This window comes from Alosa pseudoharengus, unplaced genomic scaffold, assembly GCF_046254945.1.
Source record: "Alosa pseudoharengus isolate Yale_2024_CS ecotype anadromous, Long Island Sound unplaced genomic scaffold, YU_APseudo_1.1 YU_APseudo_1.1_scf_14, whole genome shotgun sequence".
In the NCBI taxonomy this organism is placed as follows: domain Eukaryota; kingdom Metazoa; phylum Chordata; class Actinopteri; order Clupeiformes; family Clupeidae; genus Alosa; species Alosa pseudoharengus.
Genome location: NW_027468609.1, coordinates 40,480,613 through 40,507,814, shown reverse-complemented (window position 1 = coordinate 40,507,814; position 27,202 = coordinate 40,480,613). Strand labels below are relative to the sequence as shown.

Genomic DNA, 27,202 nt, shown 5'->3' with positions numbered 1-27,202 from the left:
CCAGCAAGACATTTTTCTATGACCCTCCAAAGTGATTAAGAAAAAACGCATGACCCTCCCCAGTCCCAACAATTTAGGCTATTGATGCCTTCTGTAGGCTACTGGGTCAATTTGGGAGCTTGCATGCTACGACTCCTTCCTTGAAATGCCTTGAAAAGGCTGTCGTTTGCACAATTTCACAAATAATCACCGGGACCGAAACAAACCTGTCTACTTTTCCCGGGTTTCTCGCGTATTTTAACTTTTTCCTCGCTGTCTTAGGAGGAGCTGCAGGGCCGTCGCAAGGGGGTGCAAGGCCCTGTGCGAACTTGACAGATGCATGAACTTACTTGCATGAAATCATGCAATAGCTTACTTTACACATAGCCAAGGCTACCGTCGGTGCATTTTAATAGTAGCCTAGTCTAATAAGCTACACCAGCTTGTCTTTAAGAGGGGAAATTGTATAGCCTATAACATTAGCTGAGTCACATATTTGGCCATATGGTGATTATCATAGGCTACATCACGAAACCAAATAGTGTAACAAAGGCGAACACTTTAACAGGGGAAATTAATTGGGCATGAATCATTGTGCTGAACGGTATTTGTCAATGAGCAGAAACACACACAACATTCAAACTGTTGATAAGATGTGCACTATGGAAACTGGTCTGTGGGCTAACATTGGACAAATAAATGACACTGACTCGCCATATCTTGCTTTGCCGCAAACTCAGCAATGAAATCATAGCCCAGTTTGCAGGTAGCATAACGTCTTTTTCAATAAATAAAAGGGAGAGCCCAGTGTCTGCTGTGACATTGAGGTGCGCAAATAGTTTTTAATAGCCTGTTCAACTTTGAAAAGCTTCGTTCACCCGATGCCAGTCACTGATCGCAATTTCAAATTTCGGGAAGCTTCGTTCAATCTTTTTAAGTTTTAAGTGCAGTAGGCCCCTATCTGCCCCCTTTGGAATTATATCTCGAGCCTATTATAAGGTCCAGTGCGTTATGTCCTGGGATTCGGACGTGCTCAAAAAGAAAAGAAAAAACACTTTTTTTATAGATGGTTATGAGGAGCAATATGAGTCGTGTCATTCAGACTCAACCCTCTTGTTGCTTTGATATCTTTTTCGTTGTCGTTTGAACGTCGGCAAGCAGGCATGTTGCGGTTGCAATTTAAGTGAAGTTTCTACAGTAGGCCTACAACATGCAACATGCTTGTTAGGCTGGGCTACTAATGTACTTGTACAGATAAATGTTCAACAATTGCTGGTGTACAGGCTATAATCAATTAGCTAAATCATTTGTCTAGCTGTTTAAAAAAAATTGAGCTACATTCAAACGCAAAAGGTGCTTTGATATCTTTTTCGTTTGAACGTCGGCAAGCAGGCATGCTGCGGTTGTAATGAATGAGGATAATTGGTTTTATCTGCTGATTTATTTTTTGCATTATTTTGAATATGACTCGCTCCAGTCTCAACAGCACGTCTACTTTTTCCACAGGCATCTAAGTTCTAACACACCCTCTCGCTTTCTCTCTCTCCATCCCTGCACGATGCCTTCTTAAAGGAGCTGCACCATCTTACAAACAATTGCATATACATTTTCATATTAGAATGTTGAAAGAGTGTAAGCTTAACCCTTAGAACCCGATTGACGCAAAGTGCGTCAAAAAACACACCCCTTCTTCTATGTTACATTGCTCCGGAACGGTTCATCGCAGCGAGATGAAACCTTTATTGCACGACAGAGCAGAAGTGGGGCTGTACGATCAAGTATGAAAATAAAAAAAAATCATGAAATTAAATAAAATTGCATCATATTTACAGTCTATACTTCTCTGCACACACATTACTCTAGTTTGAATTACTCGCGAACCCGTGATCGCATCGATATGGCAAGCATATCAGATGAAAGAGGGGGCACAGGGCTATCCATTGGTACCATGTTTATCGATCCTTCGGGCTTATAAAACTAGACGAAGTGACTGCAAAATAATAACGTCATGTACACAAACCAACGCTGCACACTCATTACTCTTGTTTGAATTACTCGCGGACCCGTGATCGCATAGATATGCCACGCATGTCAGATGAAAGAGGAGACTCAGAGCTATCATTTGATACATCCTTCTGGGTTATAAAACAGACGAAGTGACAGCAAAATAATAACTTCATATAGCTGGACTTACCCCACGTTTTTGTCTGTTCTTGTGGCAAAGCATGTTTATAATCCAATGCTATCATGTGTTTCTCTATGGCAAAGCATGTTCATATTCCGGTTTTGAGATCCTAGCAAATTCCTGCATGGCATCCAATTCAAGGCATACATTGCATCCCAATTTGTTCAACAAATAAACACCTTTTTTGCCTTTACTTTGTTCATGGCAATGCAGTAAAAAGTTGAGAATTATTATGACAGCATACACACAGGCACGCAGGCTAACATGTAACCTTGGGTCAAGTCAGGTCAGATCAGTTCGTGTCACAGATATGGAGCTCAGAAAGGTCACTATAAAAAATGGCATTTATTTCCGTAAATCACACAGCAAATATTTCTGTAAATTGCTCAGCCCCAGAGTATCCCTCCAACATGGCAATTATATTGCCCGATTCAGGACAGTCTGCCCTACAACCACATGAAATGCATGTAGAGCTGTGAGCTTGAAATATAAGAATTTTTATAACACACTTTTTATATTTTAATTCTTTAAAAATCAAAATAAAATCAATGCTAGTATTAATACATGAAATGAGATCTGAATAGCATAGACTCTCCTGAAAAAAACAATATATAATATATGTGTGTGGCACTTACAATGACCAGAATAAATCCTTATGAATAAAGGTAGTGAAAATGCCCTAAAAACAGCTTAGGGTTCTAAGGGTTAAACTACCGTGATCAATTTAAGTTCCCGTGCCCCCGCTGAAAGTCTCATGTGCTTATCGTTACACTATCAAATCTATCTTTGTCAAGTAACCGTGACAAATAGGGTATGATATATAAACTCACGCTATTGTATTATCATATATGTTTGGTAATGGCTCAGCTTTCTCTGATTGTTCTACTGACTTGGAAACTGCATCATGGAAGCAGTAAGTCAAGTCGCATCAAAAATAGTAGTGGCAGAACTCCAAAGTGACACCTTGTGGTTGTTTGTGTCAACTGCAGTTTGTGCCATTTCTGCTGAGAAAATGGGGTGCGTGATTCCTGAAGGAACCCGTCCAAACTTAACTGGGACCCACTGTAAGGGATAATGTATAGAACGCCGGTCATTATTGGGAAAATAAGTCCCGACAGGGCGAACCGGTCTTGGTCTTGTTCTGCCCTGAAGGGACTTATTTTCCCAATAAAGACCGGCGTTCTATACATTATCCCGCTTATTACACGGCTACTTGCCAAAACGAAACAATAAACTTCCCACGATGTGAGCCTACATAGCCTAGGCTATAGCCTATTTGTTACCGTTTCATCGTGGCTTTTGGTGAGAAACAAATAGTTCGACAACAGCACACGCTGAACTTGAATCAAACATTCTTTAGAACACAGCTGATCAACCGTCTGCTTTCACTTTTGAATGAAGTTCCAGTCCTTGCGTAGTGATATGAGAGACGTGAAATAGAAGCACAAAGCCCATTTTCCTTGACAGCGGTCTGTTATACTTAGCAACGGTCTGTTATTGAGAATTAGCAGACCACCGAACGTTGGGAAGGCCTATTCAAGTGAATGGAGCATTCTGCAGCATTATGAAGAGCCGTGTAATAATTTAGGCTAATCCACTGCAGTTTGCAGGTTATATGTAGAGATAAGTACCCAGATAAGTCCAGTTGTCAAGTAACACAGAGTGAGATAAGGGAGATGCCAGCAAATAATGATTTAGCTATGGACAACAGCATTGTGTGTTGCTATCTTGCTAGGCTGTCTGAAACAAAGTTCATAGCTGGTACCTTGATGCCTGCTACAGCAACTGACTCATTAAACAGCTGAAGGCAGCGAGACAACAAGCAGCTTTCTTCTGTTTCGGACTCAGCCCCTATGTATTAAATGAATAACAATGTACACCCAAAACTGCATTTTATTTGTTTTATTTATCAATTATTATTGCAGTGTACACAGGGGTGATTATGAGAATGCAATGAAATAAAATAATACAATCAAATAAACTGTAGCAAACGTGGACAATTATTAAAAACATGTCAAATATTTTATGACTAAAAGAAAAGCATAAAAGAACCACCAACACCTTATCTAAAAATATTAACACTGATTTATAACGGAAAAAATAAACTGTCATACCCAAAAACCTATTTCGTTTGTATACAACATACAGTTGTTGGTACAGCCAGTACCAGTAAGAAGGAAGAACATCCAAACACACATCATTCTTTTCCTCTACCTTAATTTCCCCAAACACTAAAAGGAATTATGACAGCCTGATTTACCATTATATTAAGATTGAAACAGACTGGAATTAGGTAACCAAAATGGCACAGTCAGGCACTCAGATAGACATGGACTGATACAACACAAAATCAGTGATCTACACAGTTTCATATCATACTGGTTAGAGTTGACTCTACTTGTTCCAGGTCTTGCCAGAAATAAACGGAGATCAGACTGGTATGACTTTCCCCTTTCAGCTCTTAAATGCTGGACAGACCTCATTAAGTGTGAGTATCTTCAAACTGTTAGCTTTGACAGGCATTCATAATCCCTACAGTTTCCATTCATAAGCAAATCTCTTCTTTCAATCACCACCTCTTCTTATTCAAAGCTGGATATCTGTTAACCCTCAGTCCCGCTCCTCAACTTCTGTAAAGATGTTACTGAGGAAGTACTCAGATATCTTTGTGGGCTCCTCCGAGCGATGCCTGATGCCTGACTGTCTTGATTCAGATGAGTTCACCTCAGGATTCTGCTGAGAACATGTGACAAAACAAAACAAAAATAGATGAGCACAGTACTGAAAATGTGGTCCACCATATTAAAAAGTGACATAGGTCACAACTCATTGTTTTGTTATACTGACAACTCAATTGATCATTCATGAAAAAGCACCTTAGTTTTGAGATGAAACTTCTCCCAAGCCTTACTTTTACAATTTACTACAGCAGGTTTTCTAGTGATATTGTGATAACTAAATTTATCTCTTTATTACACATACTACTCACGATGTGACAGATTGTATTTTTACAATTTAAATTAAGTGTGTTTATTTTAACCGTATTATGATTGAGTCTTCAGTTTGTTCAGGTTGAGCCAATATCAAAGTATAGATAGCCTATAGCCTATTGGAATAGGGTAGATGCACTGTACAATATTTAATAGATGGATCAATATTCAGAGAGGGCTAGAGATATATCAATTTGCTATAGTATGGCCTATTTAATTAAATTAAATATCTTAAATGTCTATGTTGAAAACAATATGTCATGTTTTATTAGTTATAAATGTCATAATTAAATGATGGTGCATGGTGACCTATCCACAGAATTTAAAATGTATCTGTAATTCCATCTGGATTCACCAAGCTTAGCCAACTTTAACATTATAAACCATCTCACATACACTAACAAGTCACCACCATATAGCTGGCGTCCCAAGCCTTTATATGTGCTGCTCCAAAAATACCAGGGTAATTTACAAAGTAAGACAAAACAATTACATTCATAGCAACAGCCAACGCTAGTACCATTAAAATGATTTCTCCATATCATTATTATTGATACATACACATAGCGTAGCGTTGTCAAGGCAGCAATTTCACTGAATCTAAACCAGGGGTTCCCAACCTTTTTTGGCAGGACTATTTTGATGTCAAATAACGTTCGCGACCCTAATCATTCATGTTGAGAAAGAGTGCATCTCATCTCCAGTTGAGAGCGGTATTTCCCCAAATGCCCAAGCAAACTAATTTGTTTGTTTGACTAGCTTGCCTGGTTGTTTTGCTACTTTGTTTGGAACGTTGATCAAGCATTATTACCCATGATGATCTCATGCAGGATGTCTACATAGCTAGATTGAAATGAAGGATCCAATTCATTATTTATCTTGGATATTATGGGGGATTTTATATTTTTGTATTTATTTAAATGTACACTATGCAGGTTTAGGTATTTTTGGCGACTGTAGAGCTCCCTCTAGAGTTGTGTGATGTATTAATATGTTGCTCTGCTATTGTAAATAGCAAACTTCTCGGGACTTATCCCCCCTCTTGGAAGTTGCATAGCTGGTTTTCTCGGAAGGGACTCGTTACATCTATGCTGTATAGCTATCCTAGGTGAACGATTCACCAGTTACAAGTTTGTTTATCATCAAATTGGCCTCGTAAAGGTGAAAATCTTGCATAGTGTACCTTTAATGTATATATTTTTCGTAATGTACTGGTAAATTGTAAGATTGTAACCCAATATCTCAGCCGACCCCATTTGAATTTCAGGTGACCCCACATGGGGTCCTGACCCCAAGGTTGGGAACGATGATCTAAACAAACTAATCTAACCAGAGAGGTGACCATAGTGGTGGCTTAAATATTTTTACAACATTGCTAAGACATTAGTATATTTTTTTGCCTAGCAGGTAAAACATGTTTAAATGGCTATAACCTACATTTAAAACAGTTTAATGCTACTGAAGCCACTTCCAAAGTTTGTTTAAATCCAATGACACTGCAGTCATGGAAACGGAACATCACACTTAGTCAAGATCAAATTGAAACAAAAATAGTATACATGTTCTCATAGAAATTAATTTTGAGGAGGGATTTACAAGACTTTTTTACAACACTGACTTGGCTAACCTGATCTCCTCAGGTATATCATTCCAATGATATGAGACGGGCTTCAGGAACAGTTAAAAAACGCTACCAGAGGATCTCAATGTACACGCAGGTGTATAACGCAATAAGATATATAGCAAGGAGAACTTTACCATGTAGAGCTTTACAATTAACTAGAACAGCAAATCCAAGGAATTACCAGTGGATGCAAATAATGCTATGTAAACTATCATGTAAAAGAGATCATGTAAGCAGAGAGATAGTAACTGTAGTATTGCTATGGTGGATATGGTGGTTGCTATGTTAAATAAAGTGGTTGCTATGCTGTTTGCTAGTCAAGTAAAGTCAACTTAGCGCATTTCATACACAGAGGTCATTCAATGTGCTTTACATAAACAAAAGCAAACAGAGATAAAAAGCATAGAAGGGCAATAGTCAAAGAATAGTTTAAAAAATAAAGAATAATAATAAAGATCATAATAAAAAGAAAACATAACACGCACAAGGTAAAATCATTTAAAACTAGAAAATGCAATTCCAGGGAATTACCATTGCATGTAAATGCAAAAAAGTTGCTGTGTATAACATTATATAACTTACAGTATGATTATTCAGATTACACAGTCTTACAGTATTCTTGAAAACCACTTACTTGGTTAGATGTTAGCTTAGGGTATAGGAGTCAGTAAAAATAATTCAATATTGATCAACATCCTTTGTTTTAATACAGCAGAATGATACTCAGAATACACTAATGAATACTTACCAATGTAAGCTTGAAGTAAAAATCACAGTTATATATATATATATATATATACAGAACTTGATAGTGCCAATCATATTATCCTAAAACAGATTTATTTATCAGTGGTAACTCTGAACTGGCAGCAACAGCTAGAGGCCTCAGTTAATGGTATTAGGTCAAATTTGATGGTGATATATACACTGAAGAATAAAAGAGTCAGCCCTTCAGATGATCAGTTTTAGACAGAACTTAGGTTAGAATCGTATTTTTCACACAGCACAGCTCAGGTCTAAAAAGAGAGGTCTAACAGCACAGCTATGTTTCACAGATGTTACAGCACAGGAATGATTCAAGGGTATGAATGGTTGACAAATATGATTCACAGGTATACATGTTCCATATAGTTAGTGAGTATAGTCCTCACACAACAATATAGTTCTCAGAATGTCTCTGATCTCTGATAAGTCTCAGTATGGTTAAATGGTATGTGCACAGATATGGTTACATGTTTGTAAGAATGTATGTTAGTATATTGCTAGCAACATTGTCAGATGTATGGTTGACAGGTGTGCACACAGACAGGCACACACGTAATGTCATACATGGTCATCACCACTGGTCTGGTCTGGAACCTAAAAGACAAAAGCAAACAAGTTTAACAGTTATGCCAAAACAATACAACAATAACAGTAGCCTATTCAATGGCTTTCATAAGGTCCCTTTCCACAGGAGTATAATCAAGCACCAAATGCATTCATAATCTAGGTGCTTGATTGTATGCACCTGTGGAAAGGGACCTGATGAAACCCATCGACTTTACTTAGGCTACGTAAGAATCAGGAGCATAGAATTAATACGTAGCCATGGCCTATTTGATACACAAACAAGCGGTGAACAACGTTACAAATTTGGTAAAAATAAAAACAGGAGCATATTTGTTAGCTTTAACTAAAATGTGAACGGTGGAAGCTATAACGATATGACCATCAACAATGAGTCACGTTATTCATGCCCTTCATGACACCCATAATGGGTTTCATCAGGTTCCTTCACACAGTATAATCAAGCACCAGTCTGCATTCATAATCTAGTCTAAGTGCTTGATTCTATACACCCGTGTAAAGTGACCTGATGTCAAATAAAATCAGAGCCATATATGGTATAGTATCTGTAGGCCTACTTCTCTGGTTTACGTTAATGTTCTAGTTAAAACGCTGCTGGTTAGTAGGCCTAATGAACAAATGTAAAGTTAGTGCATTAGGCCTACGTTTGATTGTCGTTATCTATCGAAACCTACAGCTAACCGGTCACTGTAAAGTTGATGACATATTAACGTTGATTAACAGTGGGTTTCCTTACATAATCAAGGTGCTAACGTCAAATAATGCACTAATGTTAAAACGTTACCTAAAGTTATAACGTTAGTGTAGTTTATTTGTTTCATACATTTCATATGCTAACGTTACATAATGTTTGACGACATAAATTACTCAAATACCAAAAACCGGAACACTTACCTTGTCTGTAATTAGAGAAATGTGCCTCTGAATGAGAGCTTCACAAGCAAATAAAGTGACCACGGCACAGCCGAAGACGTTCAGCAGATTCACAGCTCCAGGTAGCTCTGCTACTGTTGATTGCTTTCAGGTGGAGGTCACGTCATAAAGCTAAAAGTTGCCGCCACGGCGGTCAATGTTAACTCTATGAGAATTTCTTGCTCTTTTATCGTAAATATCTCAAAAAGTATAAAGTTCACAAATGTAAAAAGACATTGTACAATTGTCCGTTACAAGACCTTTGTAGTAGTGTTTGAATGACGTCAAACGGTTCAGTGGTTTTAGAGCCTTTGAACGTCAAATTTGGTCGGAAGAAGAATAATAATTATAAGAAGAACATCGATAATAGACCATTGCATTTACATGCAATGCAATAAAGAAAAATGAATAAGCAAAAAAACCAATCTTAATCACAATCAGGCTAGGTTTTTTCGTCTCATTATTTTAGATGGTTGGCGAGAAGACCCATACTTGTGGAGTCACAGCCGACAGTCGGCATGACCCAGCCGACTCCTGATGAGGTCCAGGTCATTAGCAAACATGAGCCCAAGGACCACAATGGCATGAACCTGGAAGATAGGTAGATTCTAGATGAAGAGGAAGATGAGGAGGAGGATAATCTCCCATCATCCTCAACTGGGTAAGCATGTTTGAGTGTGTGTGACCAACTGTGCGCATGCACATTTCTGGTTGTGACAAGAGTGTTGCTTATAACATTACATGACAGGAATTATAGTGTTAATAGTTTGTTTACATTTGTAATTACATTTCTACTTTCCTTATTTGTCAATTTCTTTATTTTGAGTTTGGTCTACCATTCCCTGTCAGGCCCCTTGTCAATCTGAGTACATATATTGCATGTAAAGTGCATTGAATTTCTTGTAAAGTTTGAATTATTTATATGTGTTTATAAGTTAACCATGTTAACCATGTTTAAGTATTTTGCTGAACTTTGTTATACCATTGCCTTGTCATTCTTGTAGATCTAATATTTATTGCTTGTTTGTAAATGTTTGTTTATGTTCATGTGTTATTTACCTGAGGTTGTTGTTCCTGGTTATTTAAGAAATTGTTTGAGAAATCTATAAATAAAATGTATTTGTTTTTCTTTCTTGGGCAGGGTCTCTTTATTCTTGTTTTCATAGTAGAATGAAACACACAGAGAAGAGTCACCATCAGACATCCCATATTTAGCTATGCATCGTGCTTAGATGGGTCATGTGTCGGGGAGTAAAACATTCTACTCTTTAAAGATTCTACTTTTTATTGCGATGTGTAGGTATAAATAAATTTATCATAACATTTGAACAAAAGGTGACAAATTGATTTTGTTTCTTTTACTGAGAAGAGGGAAAAAAATGTGAATCTTTCATACATTCTAGGATATTTAAGGCGAGACACTACAGGTGAATAGGGTAACATTTTTAACAAGCAGATATCACTAAGAAACTTACCCAGTTGATTACTTACATTAATATGAGAAAAAAATGTATTACAAGTTTTCTGTAATTTAATGTTTACATATGCAAATTAGGCATTATCTAATGAAATATGCGCTAATTTGCATACATTTTAAAATAAGAAACCTGAGCATTGGATACAGCCAGGTTCAAAATTATGTTTTCATTGTGTTGAAAAATGTACAGAGGGATTTATGAATATCTACTTTAGTTATCCTGTAAATCAGAATATAATGTCAATAGCCAATTGCCATGTTTTTAGGCATAAAATGTCATGTAAGTCAGGCTAGGAATAATATATCAACAAACCCCTCTGTAAATATCTTCGAAATATAGTTAGGCATAAGTCTAGAAAGTTTGGTGTATGTAAGTGCTTCTGAAGTGGAGTTTCCTTGCTCAGAGTGGGAGAGGAAACTCGTTTTGAGAAAACAGCCTTGAAAGACAGCCAATGAGATTCCGTTCTCAGCCTAGACTCGTCTTTGAACTTCCGCGATTGGTTGCTGATACAAAGGAAGTGTCCATATATGGATCACATTGCGTGATACAGGAAAAACAGAGCTTTCCAACGGTACTACACACGATATGTTTTGGGTCACAGTCGCGGGAGTGCATGCAAGGTTAGAATGCTAACTTTTGCTGAATTTAGGATAAATATACAGGCGCGAGTAGACACAATATAATGAAATAAACACCTAAATGTGTAAATCGGACTTTTTTGTTGTATTAGTGTGATAGAATACATGCCATTTCTCCTGATTACAATGGTGGGTACATCTCTGCCATGTAGCAGAGTAGTAGTATCGACATGAGCCCGACATGAGCCCTCCGGGACACAGCGTGTGACGTCATTCATTCTACAATTGCAAGACTCCAAACTCAACACACAGATGCTCTTTTTGAGACCCGTGGCGACTTCAACCACATAACACTGGATTCCACCCTCACTAATTTCTACCAGTCTGTTGATTGCCCAACTAGAAAAAACAGGACAATAGACCTCATGTATGCAAAGGCTGATGCACCCCTCCCTCACAAGGTGATCATGAACAATGCACCTACACTGATTCTGGTCACTAGCCACCAGTCTACAGCCACCGAAAACCCCCCCACTGACGCACCCCCTCCCGCCCCATCATCACGGCAGATCAAGTTAGAGGACAGCTGAAGAAACTCTGTCCCAGGAAGGCAGCCGGACTTGACAGACTGTGTCCAAGGCTGCTTAGGGTCTGTGCTGCTGAACTAGGGGAGCCACTGAACCACATCCTCAACCTGAGTCTCCGTCTTGGAAGAGTCCCAACACTGTGGAAGACATCATGTCTCATCCCTGCCCCCAAGAAGCCACACCCAAGTGAGCTCAATGACATCAGTCCGGTCGCTCAAACATCACACGTGATGAAGACCATGGAGCGACTGGTGTTGGGGATACTCAGACCACAGGTACACCATGCACTAGACACGCTGCAGTTTGCATACCAGGAAAAAGTGGGCGTGGACGATGCCATCACATATCTCCTACACAGGACACATTCTCACCTGGACAAGAGGAAAAGTGCTGTGAGAATCATGTTCTTTGACTTCTCCAGTGCTTTTTAACACCATCCAACCCCTCAGACTGGGTGACAAGCTCCTGCAGAAGGGTGTGGATGCTCACCTGGTATCCTGGACTACCTGACAGAGCGGCAACAGTTCGTCAGACTGAAGAACTGCCTCTCCGACACCGTAATCAGCAGAGTTCCACAGGGAACAGTGCTCTCTCCAGTTCTGTTCACCATGTACATGTCTGACTTCTACTACAACAGAGTCATGCCACAAGCAGAAGTTTTTGGCCGATACTGCAATTGTGGGGTGTATCAGGGATGGGTGCAAACTCAACCACCTACAACTCAACACTGCCAAGACCAAGGAGATGGTGATGGATTTCCGGAGGTCTAAGCCCGCTCTGCTGCTAGTGACCATTGAGGGGGTCAATGTGGAGGTGGTAAACACTTACAAGTATCTGGGGATACAACTGGACAATAAACTGGACCGGTCAGTCAACACTGAAGCACTCTACAAGAAAGGGCAGAGCAGGCTGTACACCTTACCACTGCATACTGAATCACAGGGTCAGTCCCTGCCCTGTCACTGGAAGCGCCTCATGCTTACACATCCTTAGTACATTCATGTGGATCCTTGTTTTATTATCTTTAACGGTTCATTTTATTCATGTGGATTTGTTTTTTATCATCCTGTTTATGTTGTGGTGTCTTAAGCTACTGGGACCTTGAATTTCCCCTTGGGAATCAATAAAATATCTATCTATCTATTTACAGTGGGTATCAGTTAAGTTTGGACGGGTTCCTTCATGAATCACGCACCCCATTTTCCCAAGTATTTCTCGGCAGAAATGGCACAAACTGCAGTTGACCCAAACAACCACCAGGTGGCTCTTGGAAGTTCTGCCACTACTATTTTTGATGTGACTTGACTTACTGCTTCCATGACGCATCCAGTTTCCAAGTCAGTAGAACAATCAGAGACAGTTGAGCCATTACCAAACATATATGATAATACAATAGCGTGAGTTTATATATCTCATCAGGGGCGTCGCCAGCCGATTTTGCCGGGGCTTCAGCCCCGAATGTTTCGAGTGTAGCCCCGAGTTGACTCAAAGTTGACTAACAAATATGAAACCATTATTCGGATCATGCATTGGAACTGTGAGAAGAGATGGACCTATTTATCATATATAAAAGCAGGACACGGGTTTCCTCTCACTCTCCTTCATGCAGCAGATCTAACTAGAACGTTACCTTAGGCTACCATAATTTGAAACGTAGGCTACCATAATTTGAAACGTAGGCTGCTTAGAGCGCGCGGAGAGAGACAGAGAGTCAGTCAGTTCCAGGGTTGGGCATGTCATTGTTTGCATTTCCTATTTATTATAAGAAAGTTATAAGGAAATCATAAAGGCAACAAGGCAGGGGCGCCGTAACGAGTTTCAAAGTGCAGCCCAAAATCGTGTGCGCTGTATTTTCTCTTTCTTGCGCAAACAAAATGTCCAAATAGCCTGCGTAATTCTGCTTCATAAAGTTGAACAAACGCATGTGGTCATTTTATAGATAAATAGAAATAGCCTACTGTCATGCAGTTTATGGGGTAGGCCAACTTGGAGTGAACTTACACATGGGAGATTCTTTCTCTAGTCGTAGCTGAGCAGAGTTGGGTGTAACGTGTCATTAATCACGTTACAGTTCCTACAGTGTATGAGCAAAGATATTCAGAATTCTGGGAGGGCGACAAGAATATTGGCAAAAAAATAGAATTCATCGGAGTAGGCTGTTTGTTACCTTACTACTGAGTGGGAATCAGTACACAACTAACTAGCTAATGACTTATCTGATGTCAATCACGCCACAAATTGATTCAAAAAAAATATGTTAGGCTATAGGCTACAAGCTAGGACTGCCACTGTTTTCGGTGTGAAGAAGAGCATCTAGTAGGCCTATAATTAATTACAGAAGGAACGCAACTCGCAAGTTGCAAGTTGTGTGCGTGTCACCATTCAACATTGTGAAGGAGGGTGCGCAAGCTGGGCAGCGCTTCCATAAAGGTCTCTTTCAAAATGTCCTGTTACAATTGCAGGTGCTTCCGATTGTTGAATATTTAGAAAGTAGCCTACATGACTGCATTTTTGAGCTAGTGAGAGTCAGATTTTTGGCTTCTGGTAGTAACTTGGTAATGAACTAAAGCAAGACTTGAGTGATATCACAAATTTGAAAAGAAAAATGAAGGCAACAAGTGGCGGGAGGCTAGAGTGGGAGGGATATTGTGTCCTGTTGCTGTAAAGGACGAGCCCAATCGCCTATTTCTCAGTTGTGTAATAAAAGCTGTAATAGAAGTTTGCCAGGGCGGATAAGCATAGTTGTAAAGGGCATGAATAAAAAAGGCAAAAAACGTCCTTTGCCGAACACAAAATTTAAATAAGAATTTTATCTTAACGAAACAACTCTAAATATCAGAGTGGGATAGGTTGGGATATTGTAGAAATTTCACTTAAATTGCAACCGCAACATGCCTGCTTGCCGACGTTCAAACGACAACGAAAAATATATCAAAGCACTTTTTGTGTTTGAATGTAGCACGAACAAATGTTTAAACAGCTGGACAAATGATTTAGCTAATTGATTATAGCCTGTGCACCAGCAATTGTTGAACATTTACCTGTACAAGGACATTGACAGTAGCCCAGCCTAACAAGCATTTGTTGCAAAAGACGCAATTAATCAGAAATAAATAATGTAATCTGCATCGCTTTATTTAACAAACTGCAAGCAACAAGAGGGTTGAGTTCGCTGCGAGGCCAAACCCAAGAGCATCTGTTTAGGCAGTTGATAGGCTATATGGTAACGAGCTGTGTGCGCCTAGAAAGACGACAGAAGATATGCTTTCTGAATAGCACAAATGTTCTTCCCAATCGTTTCCATAAAATAGGCTAAGTCAAAGACAGAAAACTAAGTCTTATAATGACATAATGGTATAGTCTTTTTTCCATTTAGGATGCGCGGGTGAGGGATAAGGCTTTCATGGTGGACCACGCACTTTTTCTAGTGTCAGGAACTCTGCACATAGGCTTAGTCCGTCCATAGCCCAGCTCCAGCGAAGACGACTCTGGTCATCCCATCTTACCCTCCCCCCCACTTCCTGTAGCCTACCATTATGAAGACCTGCGGGGAGTAAATCGACTTGTTGCCGTTTTGGGACATTTAAGCTTTTTCACGTTAAGCCCCCCTCCCCCACCCCTTTCTTTCACAAGCAGTGGGGGAGCGCGGGGCACAAAGTAACACTTTTTGGCTTTGGCTAAATATTTCTAAAATCATGAGTTTCTCTACTCATATGTTTTAACAAGCAACATACATATCTCTGTTACAAATGTGCACTGGAAGTTTGTTTGTAGGACCTACTGTTCTTGTACAATTCCACTGAGAGTGGCGATAGGTGAAATATTACAACCTGCCCCATATGCGGGGTTAGTGGTAACACTCATGCAAAAGGCTTTAATTCAATAAATGTATCTGATTGTGTATGATAGGATAGGATCTGACTGTTTGATACATAACTCATGAACTAATAACAGCGTGTGTCGAAAATTGACTTTATTTTCCATACGGAGAAATAACATGCGTCAATGGAAGCAGAGTCTAACCAAGGTCAATCTTGCCAAGAAAAGCCCTCAAACCTGAAAACACATGAGGCAAAAGTGCAAAACATCACAAAACTAACACGCGCATATTGTTGTATTGCAACATCATTGTACAGTTGTAGGCAATAAGATAGCTCCTGCTATGTGTTGACTACATGTTTCAAAACGGTGTTCATTTTTAGCCTACAAGACGATTATTAGATGATACAAGACAAGAATCAGTGAGCCACAACTCAGTAATCGAAAGACAAATAGCCTACCACCCATTTACTTTGATGCCTTCAAAAGACGTTTTGCTGTATCTACGTGAAAACACGTCCATACTGACTGAAAATTTGTGGAACACCGTCTCATAGTAATGTGGTTAACTGACTAATAGCATGACCGTCTGCAACTAGGTAAAAAGTCCATGTTACATTTAACCCCGCGTTAGCCTACTTTGTGGCCCGCGCTCCCCTGCAGCTTTCTGAAGCGGTGTTTCTGAAGCTGATGTAACAACAAATACCACCTTAACGTGAAAAAGCTTAACGTAGCTTATTACAGTGGGTCCCCGTTAAAAATTGACACTTCATTCACGATCATGGTGAATGGTGAAATGTAAGTACAACTGCAGCCGCTTGGGGGCAGCATAGTCCGCTGTAGCGTTTCACGGTCGAACCAGACGGCACATTCGACAGCAAGGGCTGATTGGCCGAGTTTTCAGTGCGTTTCTCTGTGTTTTTAGCAGCCCCTGCAACATGCTAGTCCACTGTAGCCTAAGCCTTGTACATAATGTTAAACATAGTTTTGGATTCAGTGGCAAGATTTCTTGATTGTACAGTGTCTGTCTCTCAGTAATGTTTTAAAATGAGAGCTTCGTCAGCTGGCAGTAGGCTACTTTGTCGGTAGTCATGAGAAGTTCGCTTGCTAACAGAACATAAAAATGCTGCCCAGAAACCTTGTGAATAGTTCTGACACTAACGAGGTTGAAATATAGCCTTTGCCTACAGCATCTCCTTAACAGTAATGTTAACAATGACAGCATTCATATGACAAAGGAAAACGAATCCGGTCACTCAAGACTGTGCCGCAGCCGTGGGGCAGAAGACGCTTGGTGGCCGTCCACAACGTTATAAACTTAACCTAAATAGTCGGCTGCTGTAAGCTACAATCGGATTTTATTGTATACCCCTGTTGTCTCAATGATAATAACATCTCATTTCCGACTATATTTCAAAGTGTGCCGTTCATTTGCATTAATAATATAACACCGTATTTTGTCATTTTTGGCGAAGACATGCATTCCGTTAGGGATATTGAACATATTTAACATTCTCTAACCATCGTGATTTCGAATTGGTGCAGTTGTCAGCACAAAAACTCATTTTATTCTTTTGCTCTTTTGCATTGCTCTATGCTGTTCTATGGTGCTTTCTGCCTCTTGGTTGCGCATGCATGTTTTCGTGACGTTTCATAGAAATCCATGTATAATGAGCGCATAAAACGACTTGTTTTGGGACATTAATCTAGGCTACGTTAAGCTTTAAGGATTGTATGTCCTTAATTTATTTATATAGGCCTATTTAGGCTAGGCTACTTGCGCAAACCCTGGATAGACTTTTATTGCCACACAACAATATTGGTGGTATTTGTTACATTAGCTTCAAAAGGCACTGCTTGTGAAAGAAGGGGGTGGGGGAGGGGAGCTTGCAGCCAAGTGTCGGAAAAATGCATAGCCTACAACACAGAACCCGCTTCTCGCATTAGTCACTGACAGTAGACACTCTTCCAGCCTAATGACTTTCACACATTTTGAATGATTTACAGTATGCCTAGACACATTAGCGCTCCACGTGTAGAAACTGTGCAGAATACAATGTGTGAATGATGCTCAATGATTTGCCAATAGCCTATAATAGTCTTCTGCTGGGTTGCATGTAGCCTACTGTAGGCTACATGTTTTCAGCCTGGTTAAATGACCATTTTTATTACGAAAATATTTCTTAACTTCAAAAACTCAGTGTCTAAAACTCGGTGTCATTCAGACTCAACCCTCTTGACGTTTGGTGATTAATTGACAGCTGTTTTGGGACACGTTAAACTTTCTTTATAATGAGCGCATAAAACGACTTGTTGTTTTGGGACATTAAGCTACGTTAAGCTTTTTCACGTTAAGGATTGTAGGCCTATGTCCTTAATTTATTTATATATTTAGGCTACTTGCGCAAACCCTGGATACTTTTATTGCCACACAACAATATTGGTGGTATTTGTTACATTAGCTTCAAAAGGCACCGCTTCAGAAAGCTGCACTGCTTGTGAAAGAAGGGGGTGGGGGAGGGGAGAAAGCTCGAGTAGCCGAGAGAGACGCCGAGAATGATCGGTTGAAAGCGGAGTTCAACAACCTCAAACGAGAGCTTCAACAACTCCGAGAGACCAGACACTTGGAGAGCCACAGAGACATTTTACAGGAGATGAGAGCTGGAATCGGAGAACTTCAGGCGACGCTACGTGAGCAGAGAAGTTATTCGACGCCTGAGAGACCAATCCCCAGGTGCACCTCGACACCAGCTCCAGAAACGTCCTCCTTGCAGATGTCTCCATTGGCCCTCTCCGTCACACTCAACGACAGCATCCAAGTTCCTAGTCAACACGCAGACGTGACCTTGCGTGATGTTGGTCCCGAAGACCACGCTAAGATTCACCAACAGAGCTACGGCCAAGTGGGCAGATACGGATGTCTGCTCTTCAGGTCCATCGTCACAGAGGAACACTATAAAGCCTGGAGCAAGACCACCAACTGGGATGGAGCGAAAGGCAAGCGAGCACTGCCGCAGAATGTGAAACACTTTGTGGTCTCAACACTACAACGAAAGTTCCCTGCTATGGGGAGGAGTGAACTGAAGGACTGCATCAATAAGATCAACGAATTCCTCCGCACAACACGCAGATCTTCCCAGGGATTTAACGTGCTTTAAATTTAGACTGTAGAATGTTGAATGTAGACTGTTCATTATTTCAATAAATACGTTTTCTCCGAAGCACTTTCCCGACTTCATCTTTCTATAGGCTAAGCATATCATGGAGATAGAGTAGAAAACTGGATTTAACTAAACAAATGTAACTAAGTAAACTGATTGTTTAATCTACAGTAGGCTACAGGCTCAGGCTGTACAGTAGGCCTATTGAAAGTAGACTAATGAGCTTAGACACATTAGCGCTTCCAGCCTAATGACTTTCACACATGAATGATTTACAGTAGACACATTAGCGTAAATATAGTTGGTGCAGCAAGTGCAGTCGCACCAGGGCCTGTGACCTCCGTCGCTACCCCCGCAATGCAATTGCTGGAAAATTCTATACCGGTCCTTTCTGACTACCTGCGTGCCTTTGACCAGGCCAAGGCTACAGCGCAGACACTCGCAAATAAATGGGGGTTCAGAGTACATTTGAAAATGTTAGAGCACGGAGAGTGAAGCGTCACTTTGACGAACTATCGGAAGATGAACGCTTAACAAAGGCGAACACTTTAACAGGGGGAATTAATTGGGCATGAATCATTGTGCTGAACGGTATTTGTCAATGAGCAGAAACACACACGACATTCAAACTATTGATAAGATGTACTGGTCTGTATCTATAGGCTAACATTGGACAAATAAATGACACTGACTCGCCATATCCTGACTCAGGAAAAAATAACATTTTCTTGCTTTGCCGCAAACTCAGCAATGAAATCATAGGCCAGTTTGCAGGTAGCCTAACGTCTTTTTCATAGAAGGGAGAGCCTATAGTCTCTCCTGTGACATGGAGGTGCGCAAATAGTTTTTAATAGCCTGTTCAACTTCGAAAAGCTTCGTTCACCCGATGCCAGTCACTGATCGCAATTTCAAAGTTCGGAAAGCTTCATCTTTTTAAGTTTTAAGTGCAGTGGCCCCTATCTGCCCCCTTTGGAATTATATCTCGAGCTTATTATAAGGTCCAGTGCGTTATGTCCTGGGATTCGGATGTGCTCAAAAAGAAAAGAAAAAACACTTTTTTATAGATGGTTATGAGGAGCAATATGAGAGAGAAATTTGATGATCATTGATCGTTGTTTTGGGACGTTAAGCCTTTTCCATAGGCGTCAGTGAAGGAGATTGAAGAATGACCATTTTTTTATACGAAAATATTTCTTAACTACAAAAACTCAGTGTCTAAAAACTCAGTGTCATTCAGACTCAACCCTCTTGTTGTTTTATTATCTTTTTCGTTGTCGTTTGAACGTTGGCAAGCAGGCATATGTTGCGGTTGCAATTTAAGTGACATTTCTACAGTAGGCCTACAACATGCTGTTAGGCTGGGCTACTGTCAATGTACTTGTACAGGTAAATGTTCAACAATTGCTGGTGTACAGGTTATATAATCAATTAGCTAAATCATTTGTCCAGCTGTTTAAACATTTTTTTGTGCTACATTCAAACGCAAAAGGTGCTTTGATATATTTTTCGTTTGAACGTCGGCAAGCAGGCATGCTTTGGTTGCAATGAATGAGGATAATTGCTTTTTTTTTGCATTATTTTGAATATGACTCTCTCCAGTCTCAACAGCACGTACTTTTTCCACACGCTAAGTTCTAACACACATATCCCCTCTCGCTTTCTCTCTCTCCATCCCTGCACACGGTGCTTTCTTAAAGGAGCTGCACCATTTTACAACAATTGCATCTACATTTTCATGTTAGAATGTTTTGTCAAGTGTAAGCTTAAACTACCGTGATCAATTTAAGTTCCCCTGCACCCGCTGCGTCATGGAAGCAGTAAGTCAGTCGCATCAAAAATAGTAGTGGCACCCAAGTGACACCTTGTGGTTGTTTGTGTCAACTGTAGTTTGTGCCATTTCTGCTGAGAAAATGGGGATCGTGATTCCTGAAGGAACCCGTCCAAACTTAACAGGGACCCTCTGTAGGCCTATGTCCTCAAAATGGCAACAAGTCGTTTTACTCCCCGTATGCGCTCAAAGAACATTTAACGTGTCCCAAAACAGTCAATCAATCAAGATAAACAAGTCTTGCCAGGAGCAACACCTTACAAAAAAAGATAACAATAGGTAACTAGAAATGCAATTCCAAGGAATTACCAGTGCATGAAAATGCTAAAGTTGTGATGTAAAATATCATGTATAGTTAAAACGGATAATACAGAGATGGTTACTACGGTGATGCTAGGATAGACATGGTGGTTGCATAGCTTAATAAAAGTTGATAGTTTAAAAGTAGACTGTTTAAAAGTTGAATGTAGATAGTTTAAAAGTTGTTGATAGACAGTAGATAGTTTAAAAGTTGTTGATAGACAGCTAGTTTAATAGATAGTTTAATGGTAGTTTAAAAGTAAACCGTTTAAAAGTTGAAGGTAAATAGTTTAAAAGTTGTTGACAGACTGGAAGTTGAATGAACGTTGATATTCAAATAGTTTAATGGCTGTGTATAGGTAGATATTTGACGATAACTGAAAGTTGGAATGGCTCTAATGTTTGCTAGCAGTTATGTTAAGATTTCTAACTATGCTAACCATGCTACTTAGCTAATGTTTTATAGCAATGCTAACATGTTAACCATGTTACTTAGCTAACATTTTCTAGCAGTTTAATGAATGTTGATATTCAAATAGTTTAATGGCTGTGTATAGGTAGATATTTGACGATAACTGAAAGTTGGAATGGCTCTAATGTTTGCTAGCAGTTATGCTAAGATTTTTAATTCTGTTAACCATGCTACTTAGCTAATGTTTTTTAGCAGTGCTAACTATGTTAACCATGTTACTTAGCTAACTTAGCTAATCATTTTAGCAGTTATGCTAACTATGCTAACTAGCATGCTAACTATGCTAACCATGTGACTTAGCTAACTTAGCTAATCATTTTTAGTAATTTTGTTAAAAATGCTAACTAACATGCTAACATGCTAGCATGCTAACTTGCTAGCATGCTAACTATGTTAACCATGTGACTTAGCTAATCATTTTTAGCAGTTTTGCTAAAAATGCTAACTAGCATGCTAACATGCTAGCATGCTAACTATGCTAACCATGTGACTTAGCTAACTTAGCTAATCATTTTTAGTAATTTTGCTAAAAATGCTAACTAGCATGCTAACATGCTAGCATGCTAACTTGCTAGCATGCTAACTAGCTACAGTGGGTAGGAGTCATAGTTGATGACAAGTAACAGTTACAATGGCTAAACAGTTAAAAAGTTCAGTAGTTTAAAGGGTTAAATTGTTTAACAGTGAAATATTGTAGTGAGGACTTTTATTATGAAACAGTTTTTGGCAGAGGAAGCAGTTTAACAGGATGTGTAGTCTTAATAGGGCCAGTTTGTATGCTTAAAGCCTGAGACTGGCAGTTGAGATCCAGGTGGCCTGAACACCTGCCATAGGATTCTAATTGCTTAATATTAAGATTATTATGATGTCATAATCGGCAATGTTAAGTCTATGGGGATTTTTAAAAAGTTTTTCTTTAATAGTTTAAAAAGTATAAAAGTTTCAAAGTTGAAAAGAGATAGCAACCCGATCTGTTTGAAGACCTACGTTACAAAGTTTGAATGAAGTTTCTAAGTTAAACTGTTCAAGAGAAATTGTGTCTAGAAAAAGTGGTAAGCGGAATAATAATAATAACTAGAAAAGCATTTCCTGAAGGAAATACAGTGCATGAAAATGCAAAAAATATGATGTAAAATATCATACAGAGTAAAAACAAACTATATTGGTTGCTAGGTAGATGAGGTTTAATATAGTTGGAGTGACTGAACAGTTAAATAGGTGGATAGTTTATATGGTTAAATGATTTGCTTGGTAGATAAGGTTTAATATAGTTGGAATGATTGAACGGTTAAATAGGTGGATAATACTTAACTTAGTTAACTTAGCTAATGTTTTCATTTTTAGTAGTTATGCTAACTAGCATGTTAGCAATGCTAACATGCTAACTACGTTAACCATGTTACTTAGCTAATCATTTTTACTTAACTTAGTTAACTTACTTAACTTAGCTAATCATTTTTAATAGTTTTGCTAAAAATGCTAACTAGCATGCTAATGTGTTAGCATGCTAACTATGCTAACCATGTGACTTAGCTAACTTAGCTAATCATTTTTAACAGTTTTGCTAAAAATGCTAACTAGCATGCTAACATGCTAGCATGCTAACTATGCTAACCATGTGACTTAGTGAACTTAGCTGATCATTTTTAGCAGTTTTACTAAAAATGCTAACTAGCATGCTAACATGTTAGCATGCTAACTATGCTAACCATGTGACTTAGCTAACTTAGCTAAACATTTTTAGCAGTTTTGCTAAAAATGCTAACTAGCATGCTAACATGCTAGCATGCTAACTATGTTAACCAAGTTACTTAGCTAACTTAGCTAACTAGCTACAGTGGGTAGGAGTCATAGTTGATGACAAGTAACAGTTACAATGGCTGAACAGTTAAAAAGTTCAGTAGTTTAAAGGGTTAAATTGTTTAACAGTGAAATATTGTAGTGAGGACTTTTATTTTGAAACAGTTTTTGGCAGAGGAAGCAGTTGGACAGGATGTGTAGTCTTAATAGGGCCAGTTTGTATGCTTAAAGCCTGAGACTGGCAGTTGATGCAGCTGGCCCGAACACCTGCCATAGGATTCTAATTGCTTAACGGCAGTCTTAATAGAGCCATATTGTATGCTTAAAGCCTGAGACAGAGCATATAGTTTAAAAGTTAAATGTAGATAGTGTAATGGATGTTGATAGACAGAAAGTTGAATGGATGTTGATAGGCAGATTGTTTAATGGATGTTGATGGATAGTTTAATGGGTGGATGAGTGAATGGTTTGAAGAGGATGAATGGATAGAAAGTTGGAGGAAATGTGTCTTTTATCCTTGTAGAATGGAGAGACAGAGAGAGTTGGTCTAGTTCAGTAGAAAGCAGTTGATACAGGTGCAATCAGTTGAACTGATTCTTTGATGGGGCCTAGATGAGCAGCTGGAAGATGATACCAGGTGCAAATCAAGTTAATTAGTCCATTGTGATGTCATCAGCCCATGTTAAGTCTATGGGGACATTTTGAGTAGTTTTTAATTAATAGTTTAAAAAGTATAAAAGTTACAAAGATGAAAAATACAAAGCCCACATGTCATAAGTAAGACCTACGCAACGCAGTTTGAATGAAGTTTCTACGTTAAACGGTTGAAGCTGCATTAACTGCGTTAGAAGAAGAAGAATAACTAGAAAAGCATTTCCTGAAGGAAATACAGTGCATGAAAATGCAAAAATATGATGAGTTCATATGGTTAAATTATTTGTTTAAGGTTTAATATAGTTGGAATGACTGAACAGTTAAATAGGTTGATAATTGAAATGGTTAAATTATTTAGGCAGATAGTTGACGATAACTAACAGTTGGAATGGCTCCAATGTTTGCTAGTAGTTATGCTAACTATGTTAATAAAGATAATAATGTTAACCAAGTTACTATGCTAACTAGCATGCTAACAATGTTAAAATATTAACTATGCTAACCATATGACTTAGCTAACCTAGCTAATCATTTGTATTAGTTATGATAACTATGCTAATTAACATGCTAACATGCTAACTATGCTAACCATGTGACTTAGCTAACTTAGCTAATCATTTTTAGCAGTTTTGCAAAAAATGCTAACTAGCATGCTAACATATTAGCATGCTAACTATGCTAACCATGTGACTTAGCTAACTTAGCTAATCATTTTTAGCATTTTTGCAAAAAATGCTAACTAGCATGCTAACATGTTAGCATGCTAACTATGCTAACCATGTGACTTAACTAAATTAGCTAATCCTTTTTAGCAGTTTTACAAAAAATGCTAACTAGCATGCTAACATGCTAGCATGCTAACTATGCTAACCATGTGACTTAGCTAACTTAGCTAATCATTTTTAGCATTTTTGCAAAAAATGCTAACTAGCATGCTAACATGCTAGCATGCTAACTATGCTAACTAGCTACAGTGGGTAGGAGTCATAGTTGATGACAAGTAACAGTTACAATGGCTGAACAGTTAAAAAGTTCAGTAGTTTAAAGGGTTAAATTGTTTAACAGTGAAATATTGTAGTGAGGACTTTTATTTTGAAACAGTTTTTGGCAGAGGAAGCAGTTGGACAGGATGTGTAGTCTTAATAGGGCCAGTTTGTATGCTTAAAGCCTGAGACTGGCAGTTGATGCAGCTGGCCCGAACACCTGCCATAGGATTCTAATTGCTTAACGGCAGTCTTAACCCTTAGAACCCGATTGACGCAAAGTGCGTCAAAAAACACACCCTTTCTTCTCTGTTACATTGCTCCGGAACGGTTCATCGCAGCGAGATGAAACCTTTATTGCACGACAGAGCAGAAGTGGGGCTTTCCAACGAGACTACACACTTGTCTGTACGATCAAGTATGAAAATAAAAAAAAATCATGAAATTAAATCAAATTGCATCATATTTACAGTCTATACTTCTCTGCGTTCACCTGCACACACATTACTCTAGTTTGAATTACTCGCGAACCCGTGATCGCATCGATATGGCAAGCATATCAGATGAAAGAGGGGGCACAGGGCTATCCATTGGTACCATGTTTATCGATCCTTCGGGCTTATAAAACCAGACGAAGTGACTGCAAAATAATAACTCATGTACACAAACCAACGCTGCACACTCATTACTCTCGTTTGAATTACTCGCGGACCCGTGATCGCATAGATATGCCACGCATGTCAGATGAAAGAGGAGACTCAGAGCTATCATTTGATACCAAGTACATCCTTCTGGGTTATAAAACAGACGAAGTGACAGCAAAATAATAACTTCATATAGCTGGACTTACCCCACGTTTTTGTCTGTTCTTGTGGCAAAGCATGTTTATAATCCAATGCTATCATGTGTTTCTCTATGGCAAAGCATGTTCATATTCCGGTTTTGAGATCCTAGCAAATTCCTGCATGGCATCCAATTCAAGGCATACATTGCATCCCAATTTGTTCAACAAATAAACAACTTTTTTGCCTTTACTTTGTTCATGGCAATGCAGTAAAAAGTTGAGAATTATTATGACAGCATACACACAGGCACGCAGGCTAACACGTAACCTTGGGTCAAGTCAGGTCAGATCAGTTCATGTCACAGATATGGAGCTCAGAAAGGTCACTATAAAAATGGCATTTATTTCCGTAAATCACACAGCAAATATTTCTGTAAATTGCTCAGCCCCAGAGTATCCCTCCAACATGGCAATTATATTGCCCGATTCAGGACAGTCTGCCCTACAACCACATGAAAGGCATGTAGAGCTGTGAGCTTGCTGTGGTGAGATACATGTCGAAATATAAGAATTTTTATAATACACTTTTTATATTTTAATTCTTTAAAAATCAAAATAAAATCAATGCTAGTATTAATACATGAAATGATGGCAGATCTGAATAGCCTAAACTCTCCTGAAAAAAACAATATATAATATATGTGTGTGGCACTTACAATGACCAGAATAAATCCTTATGAATAAAGGTAGTGAAAATGCCCTAAAAACAGCTTAGGGTTCTAAGGGCTAATAAGAAGAAGCCTAGGAAGAACAGTAGAGTGCATTTTCATGCACTCTAAGAAGAAGAAGAAGCCTAGGAAGAACAGTAGAGTGCATTTTCATGCACTCTAATAATAATAAGAAGTTGCCTGGGGAAGAACAGTACAGTGCATTTTCATGCACTGTAATAATGGTTGGAATGGAAAGATGGAATTATGTTTTAAAAACAAATGCTCCCGTTACCCTGCAGAAGTTTCAAAGTAGCCTACACCCAGCCTAAGCCTATTCAGAACACCTCATCGAATGTCTGTAGTAGGCTACAACTTCGATTCAATAAAAAGATTTCTAAAGGAAAAACGTTGCATCATTCATTACTCCTGCCTGGATTCGAACTCAGATCTGCCTGAAAGTTGCAGACCTGTTCTGGAAATACGTGCATTAACCCACTCGACCATCAGACAACGCTAACTGCTTTGAGCAGGCCTATTGGGTAGGACTGTAGCCTACACTGGTTGCTGTGGCACAGCCTTGAGTGACCGAATTCGTTTTCCTTTGTCATATGAATGCTGTCATTTTGTTAACATTACTGTTAAGGAGATGCTGTAGGCAAAGGCTATATTTCAACCTCGTTAGTGTAGTACAAAAATCAGAACTATTCACGAGGTTTCTGGGCAGCATATTTATGTTCTGTTAGCAAGCGAACTTCTCACGATACGATACGATGTGTTTTTATGACGAAGCCCTCATTTTAAAACATTACTGAGAGACAGGCACTGTACAATCAAGAAATCTTGCCACTGAATCCAAAACTATGTTTGACATTATGTACAAAGCTTATAGGCTACAGTGAACTAGCATGTTGCAGGGGCTGCTAAAAACACAGAGAAACAACACAGAAACAACTTAGTGATTAAGTGTCCATTCTTAACTACTACCCACTGTACCTATCTATCTATCTA

General features: G+C 39.0%; 1 protein-coding gene across 5 annotated transcripts in view; it reads right to left on the bottom strand.

Moving 5' to 3' along the window:
- Window positions 1–4,051: 4,051 nt before the first annotated feature.
- Window positions 4,052–27,202, bottom strand: part of LOC143123479 (uncharacterized) — a 201,504-nt gene continuing 178,353 nt past the window's right edge. For 4 of the 5 annotated variants that reach the window (XM_076284929.1, XM_076284928.1, XM_076284931.1 and 1 more), the window contains exon 30: window positions 4,052–4,900. In XM_076284929.1, coding sequence (XP_076141044.1) covers window positions 4,775–4,900 — 126 coding nt within the window. In that variant the 3' untranslated portion in view covers window positions 4,052–4,774. The remainder of the gene's footprint in view (window positions 4,901–27,202) is intronic. The other variant, XM_076284930.1, reaches the window with a different exon arrangement.